At 38.7% G+C, this 22,430-nt stretch overlaps 3 protein-coding genes across 3 annotated transcripts; 2 read left to right on the top strand and 1 right to left on the bottom strand.

Moving 5' to 3' along the window:
* Positions 1 to 65: 65 nt before the first annotated feature.
* arl10 (ARF like GTPase 10) lies at positions 66 to 6,759 on the top strand. Its single transcript, XM_089016609.1, has 4 exons — positions 66 to 347; positions 3,096 to 3,273; positions 4,158 to 4,333; positions 5,225 to 6,759. The coding sequence occupies exons 1-4, from the start codon at positions 210 to 212 to the stop codon at positions 5,399 to 5,401; spliced, it is 669 nt and encodes a 222-aa protein (XP_088872735.1). The 5' UTR covers positions 66 to 209; the 3' UTR covers positions 5,402 to 6,759.
* On the bottom strand, positions 6,756 to 8,804 carry nop16 (NOP16 nucleolar protein homolog (yeast)). The gene is made up of 5 exons (XM_089016610.1): positions 8,608 to 8,804; positions 8,231 to 8,339; positions 7,862 to 7,928; positions 7,197 to 7,303; positions 6,756 to 7,083 (listed from the first exon to the last, which is right to left on the bottom strand). The coding sequence occupies exons 1-5, from the start codon at positions 8,709 to 8,711 to the stop codon at positions 6,946 to 6,948; spliced, it is 525 nt and encodes a 174-aa protein (XP_088872736.1). The 5' UTR covers positions 8,712 to 8,804; the 3' UTR covers positions 6,756 to 6,945.
* Positions 8,805 to 10,270: 1,466 nt separating this feature from the next.
* Positions 10,271 to 22,103, top strand: grk6 (G protein-coupled receptor kinase 6). The gene is made up of 16 exons (XM_089016608.1): positions 10,271 to 10,540; positions 11,871 to 11,966; positions 13,162 to 13,274; positions 13,351 to 13,428; positions 13,632 to 13,732; positions 13,879 to 13,971; positions 14,078 to 14,141; positions 15,745 to 15,885; positions 17,797 to 17,987; positions 18,900 to 18,937; positions 19,029 to 19,118; positions 19,187 to 19,395; positions 19,477 to 19,617; positions 19,785 to 19,922; positions 20,453 to 20,587; positions 21,554 to 22,103. Exons 1-16 carry the CDS (start codon positions 10,489 to 10,491, stop codon positions 21,602 to 21,604), a joined length of 1,731 nt encoding a protein of 576 aa, XP_088872734.1. The 5' UTR covers positions 10,271 to 10,488; the 3' UTR covers positions 21,605 to 22,103.
* The last annotated feature ends 327 nt before the right edge of the window (positions 22,104 to 22,430 follow it).

Raw genomic sequence — 22,430 nt, 5'->3', positions numbered from 1 at the left:
CGCACCAGCTACGGGAATCCCACGTTTACGCCAAGTACATGAACGCCCCATTGTCATCCCGCGTCTCCTCGGAGGAACCAAAAACAACTCCAGCTCGCGGTCACGTGTCGAGAGGAGGAACCGCGGCAGAAGCAGCCGAGACGGCGCCACTCGCCCTCCGCTCCCGAACCGGGAAGCAAGCGACCAAGCTCCGGCGACCGCCCGCAACAATGGTGCTTCTCCGGCACATCTCGGTGGCCTTGACCGCCGCCATGGTCACGCTGGGTTCGGCCATCTTCATCGCCCTCAACTACTTCTACCCGAGGCGAAAGTGGTCGCCGCATGCACGATACGCTACCGTCAAGGAAGTAAGGCATTTTTTTTTATTTGGATAGACGCTATCCTCCGATAAAAAAAAGTGTGATTATTGATTTAGAGAATAAAAGAAAAAAAATCAAAAGTACAGGTGACAAGGTGAAACTTTTTAACCGAATGTTGCTAAAGCGCTATATAAACCAATATGTATTGTATTGTATTTAATAGATGTAGTTGGTGGCAAACTTGTATGCCTCTCAGTATAAAGTTCTGGGTTCAAAGCTTGTGGTTTGCAAGTTAGCTTCAGACAGTTGACCAGCAACGTGTCCAGGGTGTACCCCCCCCCCCCCCTCACTCACTCCCAAATTTGAAATTCACTGTCCCGCAGGTGATGTCATCATAAACTAAAATATATAACGAGAAAAAGCTTTCTTCAGCCATTATCTGTACTTTTTTGAAGGCGTCGGATGTTTCGCTCCTAATCCGAGAAGCTTCGTCAGTGAACTAAAATTGTGCTGGTGAGGCAGAGGTGGCTGCGCCAGACCTCTGCTTTGATAAATCATTGCTCTAATGTTAGCAGAGCAGTAGACTACTCCCTGAAGCTAATCTGATTACTTCTATTGTCTATAATAATAATAATAATAATAACAATAATAATAATAATAAAGGAATAAAAATAATAAAGGAAGCGGAAAGGAAATAAATAAATAGTAAAACAAAATACAGGAGCTTCTGGAAAGGCAGCCACTCTCGCAGCGCCATCTTGAAGTAAAAACAAAAAAAACGAAATAATAATAATCCATTTCATTTTTAAGCGCCTTTCAAAACTCCCAAGGTCACTTTACAGTCACAGGTTAATTTATTCTGCGGGTGAGCAGTGGCAGCCACATGCGCCAGCGTTCATTCAACCCGGAAGAAACTCAAATAGATAGAAAGCTAGCTAGCTAGATAACAAGCTATCGAGCTGGCTTCACTGAACCCGGAAGTAACTCAAATAGATATAAAGCTAGCTAGCTAGCGAGATAACAAACTAGCTAGCTGGCTAATAGATAGCTAGCTAGATAGCCAGCTAGACACCATAAGACAGAGTCCAAGGACTACTTTTGTGGAGCTCCTCAGCCCATTTCAATTAAAAAAAATGATATTTGCAAATATCAAAAACCGCCACTGACTGAAGATAGGCAGCATTTACAAAAACATTTGCTGTCACAACAACAAATAAACATGTTTGAAAGAAGACAAAAAAAAGTAAACGGTACTATGGCAAAAATAACATCCATTCCATCCAAAATATAGCCCTGAAGCAACTTACGAACAAATTCAACTTACGAACAAATTCAACTTACGACCGAGCTTTCCCGAACGTATCTGGGTTTGTAAGTTGGGGAATGTCTGTATGTGTGAATAGCCTTCCGCAGTACATAACCACACTTTGATGGAGATAACAATGAAACGGTACTATCCCTGGCTCTGGTTTCACCTCATTAGCATGACTAAGCCTATGAGAGAAAATCATAGCGACATCTTGTTTTTTTTTTTTTGAACTCGCAGCTGCACTTTAATGTACTTTGAGATGCAAACGTAAGACGCCGCCGAATAAGCAAATAACTACGACGTGATTGGCCGATTACAGAAAAAAATAACATACAAAAAGGAACAAAAAAGGCTTTTCAGTTTCATCCTCATCGTCAAGACGCCTTTTTCGAGCAATGCGGTTAAAAAGTGTCATTTTCTATGCGGTTTGCTATCTCAATGGTCGCTGTGTTTGCCGTTCATTCATCATGTTTTTTTTTTTTCATAATATGTGACAGGGAAACCCTGTTAGCAAGTGAGTGAATTCATAAATTGGAATATAGAAAAGGCCTTTTTCTTATTTTGCTCATAGCGTCTTCCGTGGTCAGGAATTTTTTAGTGATCGTAACGGGCGGAGGCGGAGTCGGCGCATAGCGATGAGTTGATCGGTCGTCAATAGTGACCTCCATCTTTGTATCGTTTCATTCTTTCTTCATTGTTTCACTGATTTGTTGACGAGGAAATGGCCGAAGGTGTGAAGCAAGATCGGTTGTGCGCAAAGTCCACCTTGATAATGGCGATTAGTAAGACACAAAAATAAATAAATACACTGATACCTCAGTTTACGAACGTTAAATGTATGAAAATCTTACCTTGGCATACAAACTTTTTTTGTACACGGAGCTGCCTCAATGAGCCTGTTCTTCTAACAACAAAATGGCAGCAGACTGTTTTTGTCCTCTTTTCCCCGCCCCCAGACTTCGCCACGTGATTGGTCAAGAACGTCACAGTGAGGGGGGAGGTAAACATTAAAGAGACAGGCGGACGATAGCGAGAGTTTCAACTTTGATAGTTCAAAGGCAGTGTAGACTGCAAGGTTAAAATATCCCATCAATCAGGTATTTGCTATATATTTGCTATCTATTAGCTGTCTAACTAGCTAGCGAGCTGGCTAGCTATTAGTTGTCTAACTAGCTAGCGATCTATTAGCTAGCTTGCTATCCTTCTATCTATTAGCTAGCTAGCTATCTATCTATGAGTTATTCCGGGTTGAGTAAACGCTGGTGCATGTGGCTGCCGCTGCTCACCCACAGAAAAACTTATCCTGTGACTGCAAAGTGCCCTTGAAAGTTTTGAAAGGTGCTTATAAATGTATTATTATTATTTACTTGTCATCGCAAGAGGATAGATCACAAAATGTCAGAGATTAACTGTTTTGGTAACCACGCCCCCTGACTCCTCCCCTTTACAATATCCGAGACAGTGACGTTTGGTCTACCCACCGACAGGAGAAAGACGACCCCAGGAAGCGTCAGGTTCTGGTGCTGGGATTGGACGGAGCCGGTAAAAGCAGCGTCCTCCAAGGCCTGACGCCCGGGGGGGCCAAACGGGGCGACTGCCGCCCCACCCGAGGCTTCAACTTCATCAGCCTCAGCGCGCCCGCTTGTCAGTTGGACTTCCTGGAGAGTAGGTGGATATTGTTAGATCATTGTGTAATGCAGCTTGTTGAAGTGAGTTGAAGAGTTTCGTTTTGAACCAAAGTCGTGTTTTTCTGGTAATATTGCGGATGGGAAATTCTGCTGATGTTAAGGTTATACTACTACTACTTCTACTACTACTACTAATACACCCAGAAGTAACTAAAAGAGATAGGAAGCTAGCTAGCTAACAGATAGCTAGCTAGACAGTTATCTAACTAGCTAGATAGCCATATCAGAATCAGAAAACCTTTATACGTCCCACAATAGGGAAATTTGCAGTCCACAGCAGCAATAAACAGCTACATAGCTAGCTAGCCAGATAGCAAATGGATAGCAAATAATAGCCAAGCTATGTAGCTCGATAATAGATAGCAAATGGATAGATAGCTAGATAGCAAATGGATAGCCAGCTAGATAGCTAGCTAGTTTTCTACTTGTCCTTCTGGGATAGCAGTCACGTTTTTGGTTTATTTATTTGCGTTCACTCCACCCGGAAGTAACTCAAATAGATAGAAAGTTAGCTAGCTAGCTAATATATAACTCATAGTTAGCTAGATAGTTGAATAACTCCAATAGGTAGAAAGTTAGCTAGCTAGATAGCTAATAGATAGCTTTTCAGTAGCAACTTGTGGTGACTTGTTGCCATACATGCGGCATGAGTCCACTTTAGCTTGCTCAAGGGTACGTGGGAAGAAAAAAATGGTGGTTTTCCAACTTGAGTCATTTAACTCATTTACTGCCATTCACAAATTGTAATAATAATAATAATAATAATAATAATAATAATACCCTGGCACTGGAGTGGACACATTTTTGCATATCGTCTGGCAGTGAATGAGTTATTAGTATTTTTATTTATTTTTTTTATAGTTGGTGGCGGTGAGGAACTGCGCCCTTACTGGTTAGAGTATCTCATCAGAACTCACGTGTTGGTCTACGTGGTGGATTCGTCCGATCGTAACCGCCTCCCGCTGGCAAAAACGGAGCTGCACCGCCTCCTGCGGGTCCAACCCCAACTGCCCGTTGTGGTCCTGGGGAACAAACAGGTAAGAATTGAAAATGACTGCAAAATTGGGGAAAAAAATGTAAATGTGACATACGACAAAAACGAACAAGATGATTGATTACAAAAAACAAACACGAACGAATGCGATGAAGTCACATCCCACTCACTCAACTGTCAATCAAACGGCTATCAAAATGGAGATAATAATAATAATCCATTTCATTTCTAAGCGTCTTTCAAAACTCTCAAGGTAACTTAACAGTCACCGGATACGTTTTTCTGTGGGTGAGCAGCGGCCGCCATACGCGCCAGAGTTCACTCAACCCGGAAGTGAGATAGAAAGCGAGCTAGCTAGCTAATAGATAGCGAGTTAGATACAGAGCTAGCTAAATAGCTAGCTAGCTAGAAATATTGAGATTTATTTGACATTAAGATTTAATTTAATGTTTTTTTCCCCCCAATTTAGTAGCCCCTGTCGATATTAATAATAATACATTTCATTTATAAGCGCCTTTCAAATTGCTAATATATAACTAATAGATAGCTAGCTAGTTAGTGAATAGATAGCGATTAGCTAGCGGATATATAGCTATTAGCCAGCGAATAGATAGCTAATAGCTAGCAAATAGATATTGTTATTAGCTATTTGGCCAGCTAGCTATGTAGCCGGCTATTTATTAGCTATATGGCTATCTAGCTAGTTATCTGTCTAGCTGGCTAGCTTTCTATCTATTTGAGTTACTTCCGGGTTGAGTATACGCTGGCGAATGTGGCTGCCGCTTCTCAAGCGCAGAAAAAACGATCCTGTGACTGTGTGTGAAGTGACCTTGACAGTTTTGAAAGGCGCTTAGAAATGAAATGGATTATTATTATTATTAAGATAAAAATAATAATAATAAATGTGTGCATGTTTTGTGTCTCCTCCTACCAGGATAAAGCCGACGCAGTGAGCGTATCGGAGCTCCACGAGGCCTTGTCTCTCAGTTCCGTGGTGGAGGATCGGAAACTGTTCCTGCTAGCCGCCCAGCTGGGCTCCGATAGTGCCTTGAGGAACTCCTGCAGAGGTCTGGACACCTTCCAGGACCTCCTGCTACAGCTTGTGGGATAAAATAGAGGGGGGGCTTTGGCATTTTTTTTAAGGAGTAAGACATCAAAACATTTGTCATCATCTTCCATTCACATCTTGTGTAGTTTTTTTTGCAATGGCTTGTTGAGGCAGGCTGTAGAAACAAAGATGAGATTATGCACAAGGATGCGTCACTCGCTAAAAAAAAAAAAAAAGGTCGGCCAAGGGAAGGTTATATTTTTGGCTGTAGAAAAAAAAGGAGGTTGTAAAATGAGAGCTTGTTTGTCTCATTTGTGAGTGAAGTAGATAATTTTAGGTCTTGGGAAGAAAAACAAATCTAGATATAAATAAACCAAAACTAAGAGAGCATGTGTAAATTTCACACAAGAGATTTTTTGGGGTCAGGCTGATTAATCAGCTGGCCGAAATGAGCTCTTTAAAACAGTTTTTGTATTTATTTTTTTCTTACATGACACACAATATATGACAGATAATGACATTGAAATAATGTTCCTTAAAACACTATGTTGTATACTTTATACAGCATTCGTAAAAAAGTAAATCCCATCATCTGGTCACTGATGAATATCGAATAGCTCCTTTTAGCTCAGCTATTGATGGATAGTTAAAGGACAACCGACACAATTTTTTTCAGAAAAAAACGTTTTATAGGATCTAAAATACCCAAAACACGCAGCTCTAAACTGGGGAGATTCAGAAAGTCCCGCCCCCTTGTTCGTGACATCACGCCAGGATACTCCTTCACAAACTGCCTTGCTCCAGAATCGAAACAATGGCTTCAGAGTTCAGATTCGGAGAAAATGCTTTCTTTTTACTCATCCAGTTATGAATATCATTCAAATAGTTCTGAAGAGGAAAGCATAAATGTTTGCAATCGATTAAAGAAGTCCTTCGGTATCAATTTGAGCCGTCTGGATTCCAATGTTGCGTCCCAGAAAATGCACAAGATGGCGCCCAAGCTCCGTTGGAACTCGGCTGATTTGTCTGCTGGGAATGTGTGTGTCATATATGGCTATATGCAGTGGAATCTTTTGTAAAATGCGCTCAGTAGAAGTGATTTGACTAATTATGGACGCAACTTGTCCGGAGGTGTCGGTTGTCCTTTAAACACTCTCAAATATGGAGGTTTCGTTTCCACCATTTTGTTAAAATAATGTCATGTTTTATTGTCTTTGATGCGTTGCCATCAAAATTCATTGAATCGACTCCCCATTTTCATGACTGGAGAAAGAGTCACTGCCCCTTTTATGCAAACTACGGTACTCGTTAGCGTGTCACAATGCTATTTACATACGTGTGTGAGTAGGGGGGGGTTATTGTAATATGTACGCAACAGTGTGGCGCAAATGTGTTTTTTTTGGGGGGGGGGGGGGGGGGGGGGGGGGGGTAATAAAAACAAATTATATAAATCCAAGATATCTCCATGTCTTGTTTTCCATTTTTTTCAACACTAACTAGGTCAACTATGGAGGAAAAAAAAAATCATTTTTATGCCTGTTAACATGGAGGATTATACTAGTATACTAGGAACATTCTTACTAAACCCCCCACGCGGCCTCCAGCTCTCAGTGAGAAATGGGCGCGGCAAGCGAGGCGACAAAGTCGTCGTAGTGTTTCGGGTGGCAGCGTTTATACTGGATGATCTTTCTCTTAATCTGCTTGGGCGTGTCCTGGTAGTAGTTTTTCTCGTCGCGGGCCATCGCCTGAGGAATGAAATATGAGCGGGAGAGATTCAATAATCCAGTAGAATCAATGTAATAAAAAAAAAAAAAAAAAAAAAACGATTACAATGAATTTTGGGTTGTTGTTTCGTCACCTTGTAGTCGTCTTTGTGTTCTCGGATCATGTGCTGGACGTACATGATCAAGTCGGAAGATAGCGTCTTGTCGTCCTTCCATGGTATGTTAGCCTCCTTCTCAAGCTCTGCTCACATATTTAAAATTCAAATTGGGACACGAGATACCGGGACGTCGCTCAAGTGGTAAAGTGATACCTCGGTGTACAAACCACCTTGGCTTACGAACTTTCAATTTATGAACCCGCACAAGCCATCTGTACACTTGATGCAAAAAGCTATCAACCCAGCTAAACAGTCCACAATTGATGAGGAACTAGGTAAAATTATCGCAGAGAAAGCACCTACAAGATGGTGAAAGAAGAAGGCTACGTTCCTCATCATGTGTTTCATGCTGATGAAAGCGGCCACTCCATTCCATCAAGCCATTAATGACCATCACAAAGGTAAATAAAACGACTTTATTATACAGTACAGTTTATTTCTTTAATTATAATACCATAGCACATTTATTATACATAAAATAAGGTCTAATTTATGGGGACCTGGGAACGAATTATTCTCATTTTAATGGTTTCCTATGGGAAATTAATTTTTGGGACACACACACTTTTCGCCTTACATACTGTCTGGGAACCAATTAAATTCCTAAGCCAAGGTATCACTGTATATACACCCAAACTTACGGTTGACGACGTAGGGCTTGATCACAACACGGGCAGGAGTCTTCCTCTCTTTGCTTAACCCGAAGAGCTAGCATTGATCAGGGGGGAAAAATAGGAGTGGGTTATCTTAAAGATACTGCTTTTGGATTTTTGTATTAGTTGACAAGGTGCAGGTTGAAGAGGTGTCTTAAAAAAGGCACTTTTTTTGCCATCTTGTGGCAAAAACAAAACTACACGGAGACGAATGCTAAATTACCATGTCACACATTGTAAATACAGACATATCATATTACGTTTTAATAACTTTTAAATAATTAAAGACGGCGTTTGTAATGGGCTTGCAATGAAGCGAATGTGGTGGGGTTCTCCGTGTTGTGCATTTAGACTTACATTCTCATTCCTGATGGGGAAATTGTGGTTCGGGTTGGACACCAGGCCCATGTCATGCAGGTTCCTGGCCATGGACTTTTTGGAATCCCATGCGGCTCGTATTTGTTTACTAAACAAACATCAGATTAACACATATTCCACAAGTTAGGGGTATTTTCAACTGATTTGACTTGCTCTGTGTACGTATGCACACATATATGTATACAAATTGCTTTCATTTACATCCAAAATTAAATCAACAATGAGCCAAACCACAAAACACGCATTTCTTTTCCCACTATTATTTTACAATAAATGAGTAATACGTAGATTGTAATAAATTACGAGATCGCCACACACGTTTGTGGAGCCATTGCTAGCATGCTAATAGCACTTACTTTTCTATCCTCGGATTGGCTTTCTTATTGAACTTCCTCTTCAGCTTCTTGCGGTCCTGGTTGTAGTTAAATGTATTTTTGCCTTTCTTTTTGACTTTTGACATGATGACTGGTTATGACGGTCTGCTTTTCGCCCTTGAATTCGAGTTGTAGGTATTCCAAAACCAAGTGTGGTTAGCAATGAGGAAAAAAAAAACGTTTAGTGACGAATCATTGACGAAGTTCCGGTCACGTGACAACTGTCGTTTCCAGTCAACGCTTTTACCATTTTAATTTTTAATTTATTAAATTTACAACACGAAAGTTATATTTAAAACAATGTTATGATAATAAATACGCATTGTTATCTTTTATTATATTAGACGAGGGACATAATCCGGCAATTGTGGTCATGTGACCACCAAGACCGCCACTCGTCGTGATTTTTCTAAAGTTTATTGTTGTTATTTATTTATTTATTTATTTATTTGGTAACACATGACAGCACAATTTCAAATGTTGTATAAATGTAAATGTTTTTATTATTCAATTGAATTGACGAGCGGGATTGTTGTAACCACGCCAAGTAAAAATTGGTGATGACTCGATTTTTACGCTAGAGGTCCTTCGTGAGCAGAGGAACAATTGTGACAAGTTTAAATAAATGATGTCAACACATGGAATCGAATTTACGGTTTCATAGAAGTATATTTTTATCCCGAGGGTGGGGATTTTTTTTAGATTTCCGGCCAGGTGATCATAACGCTTTTATATTTAAAATTGCCCTTTGAAGGGAAAAGCCGAACGAAAAAGAAGAAGAAGACACATGCTTCTTGACTCTGTCCTCCATTTGCAACCGGTGTAACACGCTGGCATGTTGTTTCATTAACAACACACCACTCAATACTGCATTATAAGATTAGAGTGAAGACCAGATCAATAACTCTTATCAACCTGATATTGTGCAAGCCACTGCCGTCATATCTATTTCTGTGGTAGTAAACAATTACGAAATATGTTTCTTAATGCACCTTTTAAAACCCGCTGCGGTGCGTTCATTGATGAAACTGCCGCAAAAAGCATTTTGCTGCCTTTGAGTCGTAATTTATTGATTTCGGGGTTTGTAAGCAGTTCGTGCCCTCTGACGACCACAAGAAGAGAAACGATCACGCTGTTGTTCTAGTATTATATGTCCATCTACTTAGATAGAACGTTGTTATAAACCTTTATTTTAATCAGGAGTTGAGGAATAATGTCAGTTAATAAATACATTGGTAGTGTGTGTAACTTCCGGGTTGAGTGAACACTGACGCGAATGGCTCCCGCTGCTCACCCACATAAAAATAAAAATAAATAAATAATGTTATCCCGTGACTGTAGAGTGTCCTTGAGAGTGTTGAAAGGCGCTTGGAAATAAAATGTATTATTATTATAATTCAGTAATTTTAACACGACCTTTGTTGTGAAATACAAACCGGATCTGTGTGTATGAGTTCTGTGATCATCGCGAGTCCTCATTCCCCTCGACTGCCTCCACTAGTGTCTAAGGGAGGGTGTAACTTTTTTTAAATTGTATTTTATTTATTTTTTAATTGTATTTTATTTATTGTATTTCATCACGGGTAAGGGAATCGGCGAAACTTTTCTATCGGAACTTTATTTTGAAATACAGGAGAAGGGGGCTGGAGGCGGGTCACCAAGTGCCGATGTCACCGGACAGGACTGCGGTGGGAAAACCGCGACTGCGGACACAATTTCCCGCCCCCGACCACCCTCTCGCTCCGGCCGGTGGTTTTTGTGTGTGTTCACGGAGGATCGAATCCGCCCGGCAGGGGGTGGCGGTTCGCTGTCGCGGAGTTTCGACCCCGGCATCGCCGCTACTGAATTCGAGCCAGAGTCAACATGGAGCTGGAGAACATCGTTGCCAACACGGTTCTACTGAAAGCACGGGAAGGTGAGGATGGAGACGGGGTTATTTGCGGTGTTGGTCGTGGGTTAGTGGACTACATATTTGTAAGACTAGTTAGTTACTCCGTCATGACTGTTTTCGAGGAGAACTCCGTTTGAAAACCGCGTCTTTTAACCCCCCCTACTCCTAAACATGGACGACTACCATCAAAACTGTACATTGTACGTTCAGATACATTCGTACTACGTGATTCATTCGGCATCGATATAAAGTGCTATTTAAGGTCCTAAACACTGTTAAAGTATTATTATTATTATTATTATTATTATTATTATGAAAGCTCAGCATTTTAAACTGTCCATTCGAGGACCGATTAAAGGACAACCGACGTCTCCGGAGAAGTTTGCATGTCGTCTGGCACTCATTAAGTTAATATTGACTGCTCATATAGATGAGCAATGTTGCCGTGACGCAGAAGTCCATTTTGAAAACTGAGCAATATTAAAGTTTCCTGCCATTTTGTTCACATTGAAACATTCCTCAAAGGGAATCTAACGCACAACCTGGCTGTTTAGTTTGGTTTTCGAGTTAGCAACTAACTGGCTGGTAAGCAAAGAAAAAAAAATTTGGGTTGTTTTCGGAATAACTCAGGTCACTAGGTGAAATAAATGCGGCGACTTATCGAATTTCTTTGGGTTGATGTTGCAGCATCAGCCGTCTTGTTGCCATTTTGCGAAACAGGATGTGGAGAGTGAGCCGATTGCGCTTTGTGGGTACACAAAGCGCAACGTCTGATTTGACGTCGGCGGTTCAATGGCGTTGCAACGAGATAACTCAGCATAAATAGTTGAGCAACATTGTTTTTATTGTATTTTTGTTCAAGTTAGAAAAAAAGAATGTAGTTGCTTTTGTGTTATTATTTTTCCAACATCCTTTTTTTTCCTCGCATGACTCTGTTTCGCCAATCTGACGTAACCGCTAGAGACGTTTGACTCCGTTCGGCCAATCAAAAGGAGCCAGGAAGTCACATGACGGTACACAGTAAATCTGTGTTTACCTTATAGGCTAGCCCCGCTAAAAAAAGCAATTATTTCATACATTGTCATCTGTCAAAAAAATACGAATAATAGCTTATTAATTAATTATTATTATTATTATTGTCATATTTAGTATTGTTATATTTATTATTATTAGTAGTAGTAGTATTTTATATTATTATTATTATTATTTTATATTATTATTATTTTATATTATTATTACCAATATTAACTTATTGACTGCCAGACGACGTGCAAAAAATGTGTCCACGCCAGTGCCAGGGTTTTTGTCATTTTCACTCGAAAGACTCAAAATGGCTGCCGCGCTTTGTTTGCAGGAGGCGGTGGAAACCGGAAAGGAAAGAGCAAAAAGTGGAAGCAGATGCTCCAATTCCCTCACATCAGTTTTTGTGAAGAGCTGCGAAAAACTACTGGTAATTTTTATTTTTATTCAAGTGCTTTGAGAGCGCGAGAAACGTCGCCATTTTGAATCGAAACACCCCCACCCCCACGCCCAACTGTACTTGCATGTTGAGTTATACACACCTCAGTACATCTGTTATTATGAAAGCTGGAGTATATTACACGCTCTTGAGAAAGAGCCGGGCAGGAAACCGTCCACTTCCTTGTTGGTAGCTTCTTCTTCTCTCTCTCTTTTTTTTTTTGAACACTATGACATCACCAATGTTGCTCAACAAAGAAGCTCCTCAAGCACATTCCAACTCGCCAGGTGTGAATGTACATTGAACACTCCCCTCACCTTGCGCAGCTGTTTTGGCATGTTTGTATCTAACACAAACAAACAAATAAATAAATGAATAAACCACAAACGTGACTACTATCCCGGAAGGATATCCATTTGCTATATATTAGCTACCTAGCTATCTATCCATTTTCTATCAATTTGCTATTTATTATCTAGCTACCTAGCTGGCTATCTATTTGCTATCCATTTGCGATCTATTAGCTATCTGGCTAGCTAGCAAGCTATGTAGCTGGCTATTTATTCGCTATATGGCTTTCTAGCTAGTTAGCTAACTGTCTAGTGGGCTATATATTAGCTATATGGCTTTCTAGCTAGTTAGCTAACTGTCTAGCTGGCCATATATTAGCTGTTAGCTAGCTAGCTTTCTATCTATTTCAGTTACTTCTGGGTTGAGTGAACGCTGGCATGTGGCCGGAATAACTCGGATAGAAAGTTAGCTGGCTAGCTAGCTAGCTATATATAGCATCTATATATATATATATAGCTAGCTTGGTAGCCAGGATGACATAATAAAAACATTCAATGCAGCATAAGAAACATTCGACTCTTCTTTCATCAGACAAAACAGTTAATTCCTAAGTTATCTGGGTGGGGAGTTATTTCAGCTTGAAATGGGGGCAGCTGTGCAAAATACAATACATCCATATTGGTTTACATATATAGCGCTTTAACAACAGTTGTAGTTGTAACAAAGCGCTAAAATGGTAAAAAGGGAAATTCAGCCCCCTTGTGGAAAAGAAAAAACATTGCCGGAGGCCTGACTAGCGCTTTATCGAAAAAAAAAAACAGAATTCAGGAATGACAGCAAACAAGTTAAAAGTTGCTTCAGCGGCCATTTTGTTTTGTCTTGATTTGCTCAACAGAGAAAGACTACAGCAGTTTGTGTGAACGGCAACCCATCGGACGCTTGCTCTTCCGACAATTTTGCGACACCCGGCCCGAACTAAGGCGCTGTGTCAAGTTTCTGGATGGCGTGGTATGATTTTATTTTTTTTGTTGTGGGGGGGCGGTCATCTTCCTGCTGACGTTACACGGATGTGTGTGCCACGCAGGCCGAGTACGAGGTGGCGCCGGACGGGAAGAGGAAGGGATGCGGTCAAGAACTCATCGATGTTTTCTTCGATCCAAAGGTCAAGCTCCAAAAAGTCATTAATTCATTCACTAATTTATTCTGAAATTGAAAATATGATGACGAGCACCACTCCTGATTTTTTTTTTTTTTTTTTCATGCTTGGGTGCCAATAAAGCGCTGGCCATGGCCTCTCTTAATGTTTTTTTTTTTTTTTGGCTATTTTAAACGATTTTATTTTAAATTTGTCTTTAACTTTGACAGTCGGAGGACCATGTGGTGGAGGTAGACGAGAGCACGACGGCCCGATGTGAGCAGGGCCTGCAACAGGAGGCCTGCAAAGACCTTTTCAAGGACTCCACCAAGTAAAAAAAAAAAAAATCAAGCACACCTGTGCATGCACTACACACGCCCATTTTCCTTCTAAAGGGGCTATTTTTATTGATTTTTTTATTAATTAATTTATCGGATTTTTCTTGGTTCTCAACATCGGCGTTTATTTACCACGCAGATCGATCCACGACTTCCTGAGCGCAGCGCCTTTTACAGACTACCTCGACAGCATGTACTACAATAGGTTCCTTCAGTGGAAGTGGCTGGAAAGGTAATCCCGCCGTTTATTTATCTATTTTTATTTATGTATTTTGAACTGCAGCTCGTGCGCGAACAGTAGCCCGACTGCGTGTTTTTTGTTTGTTTTTTTTATCTAGGCAACCAGTGACAAAGAATACATTCAGGCAGTACCGAGTTTTAGGGAAAGGCGGATTTGGTGAGGTAAGTCGGGCATAAAAAAAACAAAACAAAATTCAGAATAAAATGTCATCTATAATGACAATTAATTTGAGACACCCATAAAATATTACACATAATGATCATGTAGTACAATATAGCAAATGTTACAATAATAATACTAATAATAATAATACATTTCATTTGTAAGCGCCTTTCAAAACTCTCAAGGTCACTTTACAGTCACTGGATCAGTTTTTCTGTGGGTGAGCAGCGGCAGGAATAACTCAAAAAAAAAAAAAAAAACTAGCTAGGTAGCTAATAGATAGCCAGCCAGCTAGCTAATAGCCAATAGATAGCCAGCCAACTAACTTAGATAGCTACTAGATAGCTTATGGAAGAAAAAGGAAAGGAAGAAGTAGAAAGAGATTGTCTCACATTTCATGCCGCACGTAAATCCGCTTCAATTCCAAGCAGCGACCATTCCACATACAATACGGCAGTCGGACATTTTTCATTTCTCATTTGTGCATTTCTGTCAATCCACGTTCCCATTCATCCACCACGTTGTACTTTCTTTGACATGAAGGATATTAGCGTACGTTTATATGGCATATATAATTTGCTGCTGTGAAATGTAAATTTCTCCACTGTGAGACTAATAAAGTCCAATCCAATCGAACTTTCTCCCAAGCACGTTTCACCTCTCAATGGCTTATCTGTTTGCGGTGGGGATTTTAATTTTTTTTATTTGAATGGATGAATGAAAAAAAAGGCTACAATGGAAACACTGTGATGCACAGAGGACCAAAAAGACTATATTGTTCGCTCGTGGGCAGCTATTTATAATTTTTTTACGATGATACATTTACTTTTAAATGTTTTTGAAATGTTTTGTTGTCAAGAAGTATTTTGAAGGGAAAAGCCGAAAGGTAAAAAAGAAGTTTTTTTTTGTTGAACTGACGGAGAGTGGCTTGCAATAATACAAAATATTCTTGACACTGATAAAACGGCAGCCTTGTTCCTCGCTTTATTTATTTGTGTATTTCTGTTTATTTATTTACTTACTGTGTTTTTATTTTTAATTTATTTGATTGATGTTTTTTAATTTTTATTTCTTCATTTATGTTTATTGATTTATTTATCTTGTGTGTTTTTATTTTTTAATGTTTAGAATATATATTTTAAAATTATTTATTTGCCTTGTATTTATGTAGTATTTGCCTTATTTATCTATTTATTTATTGATTTATTAAATTATTTATTCATGTACTTGTTTATATATTTATTTATATATTTATATTTATTTTTATATTTACTGTGTGTGTATTTTTTAATTTATTTAATATTTTGTAAAATGTATTTCTTTATTTGCCTGTATATTTATTTATTCATTCATTAATTATTTTAGTCATTCATTTATTGATTTAATTACTTGTTTATTTATGTATTTATTCATGTAATTGTGTATGTCTATTTATTTATTTACATTTATTCATTTAGGTATTTAGTGTTTTATTTATTTATTTATTTATTTAATATATTTGTATATTTTATTTTTTTATTTGCTTGTTTATTTATGTATTTTTGTTATTTATTTATTCATTAATGAATTAGTTTATTTATTTATTGATAATTTTTTTTGCAGGTGTGTGCGTGTCAAGTGCGGGCCACGGGTAAAATGTACGCCTGTAAGAAGCTGGAGAAAAAGAGGATCAAGAAGCGCAAGGGCGAGTCCATGGCGCTGAACGAGAAGCAAATCCTGGAGAAAGTCAACAGCCGATTTGTGGTGAGCCCACTGGATCACTTGCACTTTCTGAGCTGTTTAGAATCAGTTAAATTTGGCATCAGCAACGAAATAAATACAGTATAAAAATAGGGTTTTAATTCATTAAAAAAAAGCAGTCATGTGAGGTTGAAAAATCTAAATAAAGACGGTCTTGTATTATACAAACAATAAACAACCATCTACTCGTTTATTTTGGCAACAGTGAACCACATTCAATATTTTTGAGGGGATGGTTTAAGTGAAAATGAGCGCAATGAACTTTGGACTGTTTTTTTTTTTCCCCTTTGCCGACTTGTACATTTCAAATATGGGTTCAAATATGATACGGGGATATCCACAGTAACCCCTTCCTCCCAATAACCTTTAAGTGCATCCGCAGTGCCTTGTACACCCCTGGCGATAGATCATATGTTGCTCTGTAAACTCAAAGGAAACCCCCCCGATTCCCTTGGGCCTCCGGAAATGTAGCTACAAGTGAACAAAATGTTCCCCTCTGGTTTATGATGTCAAACTGAGAATAAATATTGTTGAAGTTAGCATCCCTGTCCCCGATGGTAACTCGAAACGAGACCGAAGCGGAATGAGGATCGCCCGTTTTTTACGACAAAACTGATTACGGCATTGGATTAACCTCTATTAGTCTCGCAGTGGAGAAATTTACATTTCACAGCAGCAAAGTGATAAAAGGAAGAAGTAGAAAAACAAAATATAGGAGCTGCTGTAAAGGCAGACACTCTCAGGGTGCCATCTTGAAGTCAAAACAACAACAAGAAAACTAAATAACAAATAATGCGACACAACACAAAAGACACAGACAAAATGGCTGCCAACTCGGACGCCATCTTGGACTTCTTTCGAGGATTTTGAAACACGGCGAGCTAATGTTAGCATGACCACAAAGAAAGTAGAAGGGTCCGCTCCAGAAAAGTGGATTTTGTTGACTATGTCTCACTGTGTTTTACTAATGTATGACTTAAATTTGCATATACTCCCAATAAATAGCTTGGCAGAAAGCTGTAGAAGTTGGGCGTCGGTCATGAAAGGCTACGTCCCCTACCGGCAGTAAAAGACAATCTTCCTGTGTTCAAGCCTTTGTTCATAGTGTCCGGCGCGTGTGGCTGCCACTGCTCGCCCGCAGAAAAAATATCCTGTGACTGTAAAGTGTCCTTGAGAGTTTTGAAAGGCGCTTATAAATGAAATGATTATTACATTACACTACAATCCACAAAATGGTTAAGTAACTTCCGCATGAGTATTTATGTATGTATTTATTTATGTATTTATTTATTTATGTATTTATTTATGTATTTATTGTCATTTCCAGTCACGCGGTCGTATCTGCTGACCTTTTGACAAGAAGTAGTATCTAATCTTCTTCTACATGTCAGAGAGACAAGATATGGAGCAATTAAAAACCAGCAAAAAAATGTTGTAGGTGTACCACAGGAATCCATCCCGAGCCATTTGTACTTCCTGTTTCTAAGGTCTCCTGATCGACGACGCTAATGATGCGGCCTGGCTTTCATCAATGAACTCACTCAGTGGCACACGGACACAGTATTTGTTCCACCATTCCGGCAAACAAATCCTTCTTGTTTACAAGATGGTCACAAGTACTATTTGTTGCTTAACTTTGCCATTTTTGACATTTTTCCAAAAATCGGTTTTCATGGGCTGTAATTGAGAACCTGGGGCTTCCACGGTAGTCAGATGGGTACACTTTCTTTACACAAAGTGTCTTATTTGTTGTTTTGAATTCAGGGTGGGGCATAGTGCATATTTTTGCAATGTCTTCATTCCCTAAGGATCAATAATCAGCTTTCTAAAATCGATTCCACAGACGAGCCATGGTTTGCATATACGCCCTTAAAAAGTCAATTTGTTCCCCTTCCGAAAACCTTCTTTCCCAAGGTGAGCTTAGCGTACGCCTACGAGACCAAGGACACCCTGTGCCTGGTTTTGACGCTGATGAATGGCGGCGACCTCAAGTTCCACATCTACCACATGGGCCAAGCGGGCTTTGACGAGAGGAGAGCTGTTTTCTACTCGGCTGAGATCTGCTGCGGTCTACAAGACCTGCACAGGGAGCAAATCGTCTACAGGCGAGGGAGCGGACGGGAAACCTAACCCACACCCACTACCCCCATTTATTCATTTATTTATTCTTTTTATTTATTTCTGTATTCATTCATTCATTTATTTATCAATTTATTTATTTGTGTTTATTTCTTTAAGTATTTATTTATTTGTGTATTTATTTGTTATGTATTTATTTATTCATCTATTTATTTATGGTTATTTATTTATTTTTGTATTTATTTCAGTTATTAATCTATTCAATTATTCATTCATTTATATATGTCTTAATTCATGTATTTATTTATTTATCTGTTTATTTATTTTTCTGTTTATTCATTTATTTGTGTTTGTTTCTTTAAGTATTTCTTTATTTGTTTATTTATTTATTTCATTTATTCATCTATTTTATTATTCATTTATTCATTCATTTATGTATGTCTTTATTTATTTATCTATTTATCATTTTGCCTATTCAGTTATTTGTTTTTTTGTTCATTTATTCATGTGTTTATTTACTTCAGTTATGTATTTATTTATGTTTATTTACTTATGTGTGTATTTATTTCATTTATTTATTGATTAGTCCATTTGATTATTCATTAATTTATTTACGTATTTTTATGTATGTATATATTTATTGATCGATTTATCCAGCCAATGATTAATTTTTTAATTCATTTATTTATATATTTATTTAGTTGCATATTTACATCACCAACTGTTAATTTATTCATCTACCTTCTTTATTTAATTTTTCTCATTTAAATATGTATTTATTTGCATATTTACATCATGACTTCTTTGTTTTTTATTTATTTATCCACTTATTTATCCATCTGTCCATTTATCAATGTATTTATTGATATATTTATTTGTATATTTATCTATTTATTGTGTCTTCTGTTCATATGCCTTTTTCTCCCCTCCCTCAACAGGGACCTCAAACCCGAAAACATCCTATTGGATGACCACGGTAAGTCGGCGCATTTATTGACAAATCTGCGATCCAAATCCCATCGATACGAGTTATACAATACTTTTAACCATGTTCCCCCCCCTGAAAGGACACATCAGGATATCCGACCTGGGTCTTGCCGTCCACGTCCCAGAGGGCCAGACCATACGTGGCCGGGTAGGAACGGTCGGCTACATGGGTAAGAAGAAGCTACTCGCATCGCAGGAACCACGAGCGGTGGTCTAAGCACCCCCAAACCCTCTGCAGCTCCAGAGGTGGTGACCAACGAGTGCTACACCTTCAGCCCCGACTGGTGGGCGCTGGGCTGCCTTCTCTACGAAATGATCGAAGGCCAGTCGCCCTTCCAGCAGAGGAAGAAGAAGATCAAGCGGGAAGAGGTGGAACGGCTAGTGAGGGAGGTGCAGGAAGAATATTCGGGGAAGTTTTCCGAGGAGGCTAAGTCGCTTTGTAAAGCGGTGGGTGTGGATGGAGAAAAAAAAATGGCGACCCGACGACTCCCGATAGATGACAGTTACACAATCGTTTTTTTTACCTAGCTGCTGGCGAAAGACCTCAAGGAGAGATTGGGTTGCCGGGGAAACGGCGGCGCTTCGGAAGTTAAAGCACATCCCATCTTCCACTCCATCAATTTCAAACGGCTGGAGGCCGGAATGCTACCGGCGCCTTTTATTCCTGATGTAAGTCCTCCATAGGGAAAATATCCATTAATATATATATATACTTTCAGCAGTGAATGAGTTAATACTGTATTTTAATATATATAAATATGTACACGCTAAATAAAGTATTGAAATATTTATTAAAAAATCTGTATTTATCTTCTTATTGAAAAACGTTGTTGCAGCCACAGGCCATCTACTGTAAAGACGTGCTGGACATCGAACAGTTCTCCACCGTGAAAGGTGTGGAACTGGAACCCAAAGACGAGTCCTTCTACAGCAAAGTGTCCACGGGCAGCGTCTCCATTCCTTGGCAGGATGAGGTGATAATAATAATAATAATAATATTTTTATTATATTTATTATACATATATATTATATTTATTATATGTATTTGAAAGGCGCTTAGAAATTCAATGTATTATAATTATTATTTGCTATCTATTAGCTATCTGGCTAACTATTTGCTATCTAGCTAGCTAGCTATTCACTATTTAACTGACTGGCTATCTAGCTAGGTATTTGTTGGCTAGCTATTAGCTAGCTTTCTATCGATTTGAGTTACTTCGGGGTTGAGTGAACGCTGGCGCATGTGGCTGCCACTGCTCACTCACAGAAAAATGTATCCTGTGACTGTAAAGTGAACTTGAGAGTTTTGAAAGGCGCTTAGAAATGATGATGATGATTATTATTATTATTATGTAATTATATTATTGTTAATTATGGGTTACTATTATATGAACCTATTTGTTACTGTTTTGATTTTATTTAAATTTTTATTTAATCTGTGTTTATATGAACACGCTCTGCATAAATGGGGTAAAGGCTTTTATTTATTTTTTTGGGCCGACAGATGATAGAGACGGAATGTTTCTCAGAGCTTAACGTTTTCTATCCGGACGGGATGGTCCCCCCCGATCTGGATTGGCGGGGAGAACCCTCCGTGCCTCCTAAACAGGGACTCTTACAGCGGATTTTTGGAAGGCAGGTGAGTGAGCGCATTTATTTAAGTCTGGTAGAAATGTTTTGGTTTTTTTTTAGCCCTAACTAGCGTTATGCTAGTTTGGAATTTTCATTAGTTAAAAAAAAAAACTTAACTAGCAAGATGCTATTTTTTTTATTTTCATTATACTTAAATATATTAAATTTTTTTTTTAACTTTGTTTTTAAATAGTCAATATTTTTTGGAAATACTTTGTTTTATTTATATATTATTACTTTGAATATGTGTTTTCATATATGGAGTAGAGTACAACAACAACAATAATAATAATAATAATAATAACAATTAGCGTTCACTCAACCTGGAAGTAACTGAAATAGATCGGAAGCTAGCTAGCTAATAGATAGTTAATAGATATTTAGATAGTCAGGCAGCTTGAGCGCTAATAGATAGCTAATAGAAAACTAGCAGATAGCTAGCTATTGCTAATAGATATACAGATAGATAGCCTGCTAGCTAGCCGGAAAGCTAGCTAGCCAACCAGCTAGATAGCCAGACAGCCAGCCATGTAGCTAGCTAGCAGCTAATAAATAGCAAATAGCCAGCTAGCTAGACCACTAATAGATAGCTAGTAGGTAATTAATATGTAACTAACAGTTAGCAAATAGATAGCTAGGTAGGTAGCTTGATAACTAGCTCGACTGTCATAATTTATGAATTGTTTTCTAAGTTTACTCACAGATACAGTGTGCTCGCTCTGGCTTAATAGCTAGTCAGCTAGAAAATTAGCCAGCCATATTGCTAATATAAACAAGGACAATAAGAATAAGAAAGTCATTTTCAAATGACTCTTTACTTTATTTATTTCTATTTTTTTATTTCATAATTTTTGCCCCTATTAAGTTATTTCATACAGCATAATTCAAAATATATTTTTCGTTTCAAAGTGTTGAAATCATTTCCGTATTCCCTGTTGTCTTACTTCCTGTTTTACTCTACCGCCCCCCGCAGGAATGCTGCGGTAACTGCAGCGACAGTGACGACGAGCCAACCAGGCTGTGACACACACACACACATACACGCACACAAACACACTGTATACACGCACGCGCACACGCCATATTTGTTTACAACCTTTTGCACATTTCTCTTTGAAAGATAGTCCGAATGTATTTTTATCATAGCCATAATAATACATAATAATAATAATGCTGTGTTTTATGATTAAAAAAAAAAAAAAATCACAGTGAGAGCAGTGGAACAATCACCTGCTAAAAAATAAAATAAAAAGTGCCTTGCTGGAAGGCACGTGTGATAGTAATACTTAGTACAAAGGGGCGAAGCCTTTCTCCGTTGTCCAGGGAATAAAACGAGTGACTTTTGACTCTGCTGTGACCAACTTTGCTTTAGCTTTTACTCTGCGTGTCTTTTAATTTCACGAAAAGACATCAAAGAAAATGTTTTTATTTTTATTTCGACACAGTGAAAATGGCCTCCATTTTGATGTATTATATGAAAGTGTACAGAATGTGTGAATAATAAAAAAACAAACAAAATGGAAGCCCTTGTTTATGTTTATTGGGGATCGCAAAAACCACAATCACAGATCCGGATCAAGTATGGCCATTTTCCGTGAAGGAAGTTTATTCCTGCTGGGTCTCATCATGGCGGCGCAGACGCACGCAAAACGTACGCAGGACGTGGAAATGAACGTTAATTACGCGGCGGGACAACGCTCGCATATGCAAATGAAGCGAGAGGCTTTCAGGCCTCAGCGGGAGCCTTCGCACGCTTTGGGAAGAAAATCTTCGCCGCAAAGATGACAGTACGACGCTTCTTGCTAACTAACCGCATGTGTCGTTTGTACTGGTATTTATATATACAGTAA

Source organism: Hippocampus bargibanti, linkage group LG16 (genome assembly GCF_051943395.1).
Source record: "Hippocampus bargibanti isolate YZ-2025 linkage group LG16, ASM5194339v1, whole genome shotgun sequence".
Lineage (NCBI taxonomy): Eukaryota > Metazoa > Chordata > Actinopteri > Syngnathiformes > Syngnathidae > Hippocampus > Hippocampus bargibanti.
The sequence above is the reverse complement of the archived record's forward strand: the minus strand, read 5'-3'. Positions and strand labels throughout refer to the sequence as shown.

Excerpts from the sequence above, each read along its gene's own strand:
- arl10 (XM_089016609.1), top strand. The coding sequence starts at position 210 with ATGGTGCTTCTCCGGCACATCTCGGTGGCCTTGACCGCCGCCATGGTC. Across the intron at positions 348-3,095 it reads GATACGCTACCGTCAAGGAA|GAGAAAGACGACCCCAGGAA; the intron begins GTAAGGCATTTT and ends ACCCACCGACAG. Across the intron at positions 3,274-4,157 it reads TCAGTTGGACTTCCTGGAGA|TTGGTGGCGGTGAGGAACTG; the intron begins GTAGGTGGATAT and ends TTTTTTTTATAG.
- grk6 (XM_089016608.1), top strand. The coding sequence starts at position 10,489 with ATGGAGCTGGAGAACATCGTTGCCAACACGGTTCTACTGAAAGCACGG. Across the intron at positions 10,541-11,870 it reads TCTACTGAAAGCACGGGAAG|GAGGCGGTGGAAACCGGAAA; the intron begins GTGAGGATGGAG and ends CTTTGTTTGCAG. Across the intron at positions 13,429-13,631 it reads ATGTTTTCTTCGATCCAAAG|TCGGAGGACCATGTGGTGGA; the intron begins GTCAAGCTCCAA and ends TAACTTTGACAG.
- nop16 (XM_089016610.1), bottom strand. The coding sequence starts at position 8,711 with ATGTCAAAAGTCAAAAAGAAAGGCAAAAATACATTTAACTACAACCAG. Across the intron at positions 7,929-8,230 it reads TCCCCATCAGGAATGAGAAT|CTCTTCGGGTTAAGCAAAGA; the intron begins GTAAGTCTAAAT and ends GATCAATGCTAG. Across the intron at positions 7,084-7,196 it reads AACACAAAGACGACTACAAG|GCGATGGCCCGCGACGAGAA; the intron begins GTGACGAAACAA and ends TTCATTCCTCAG.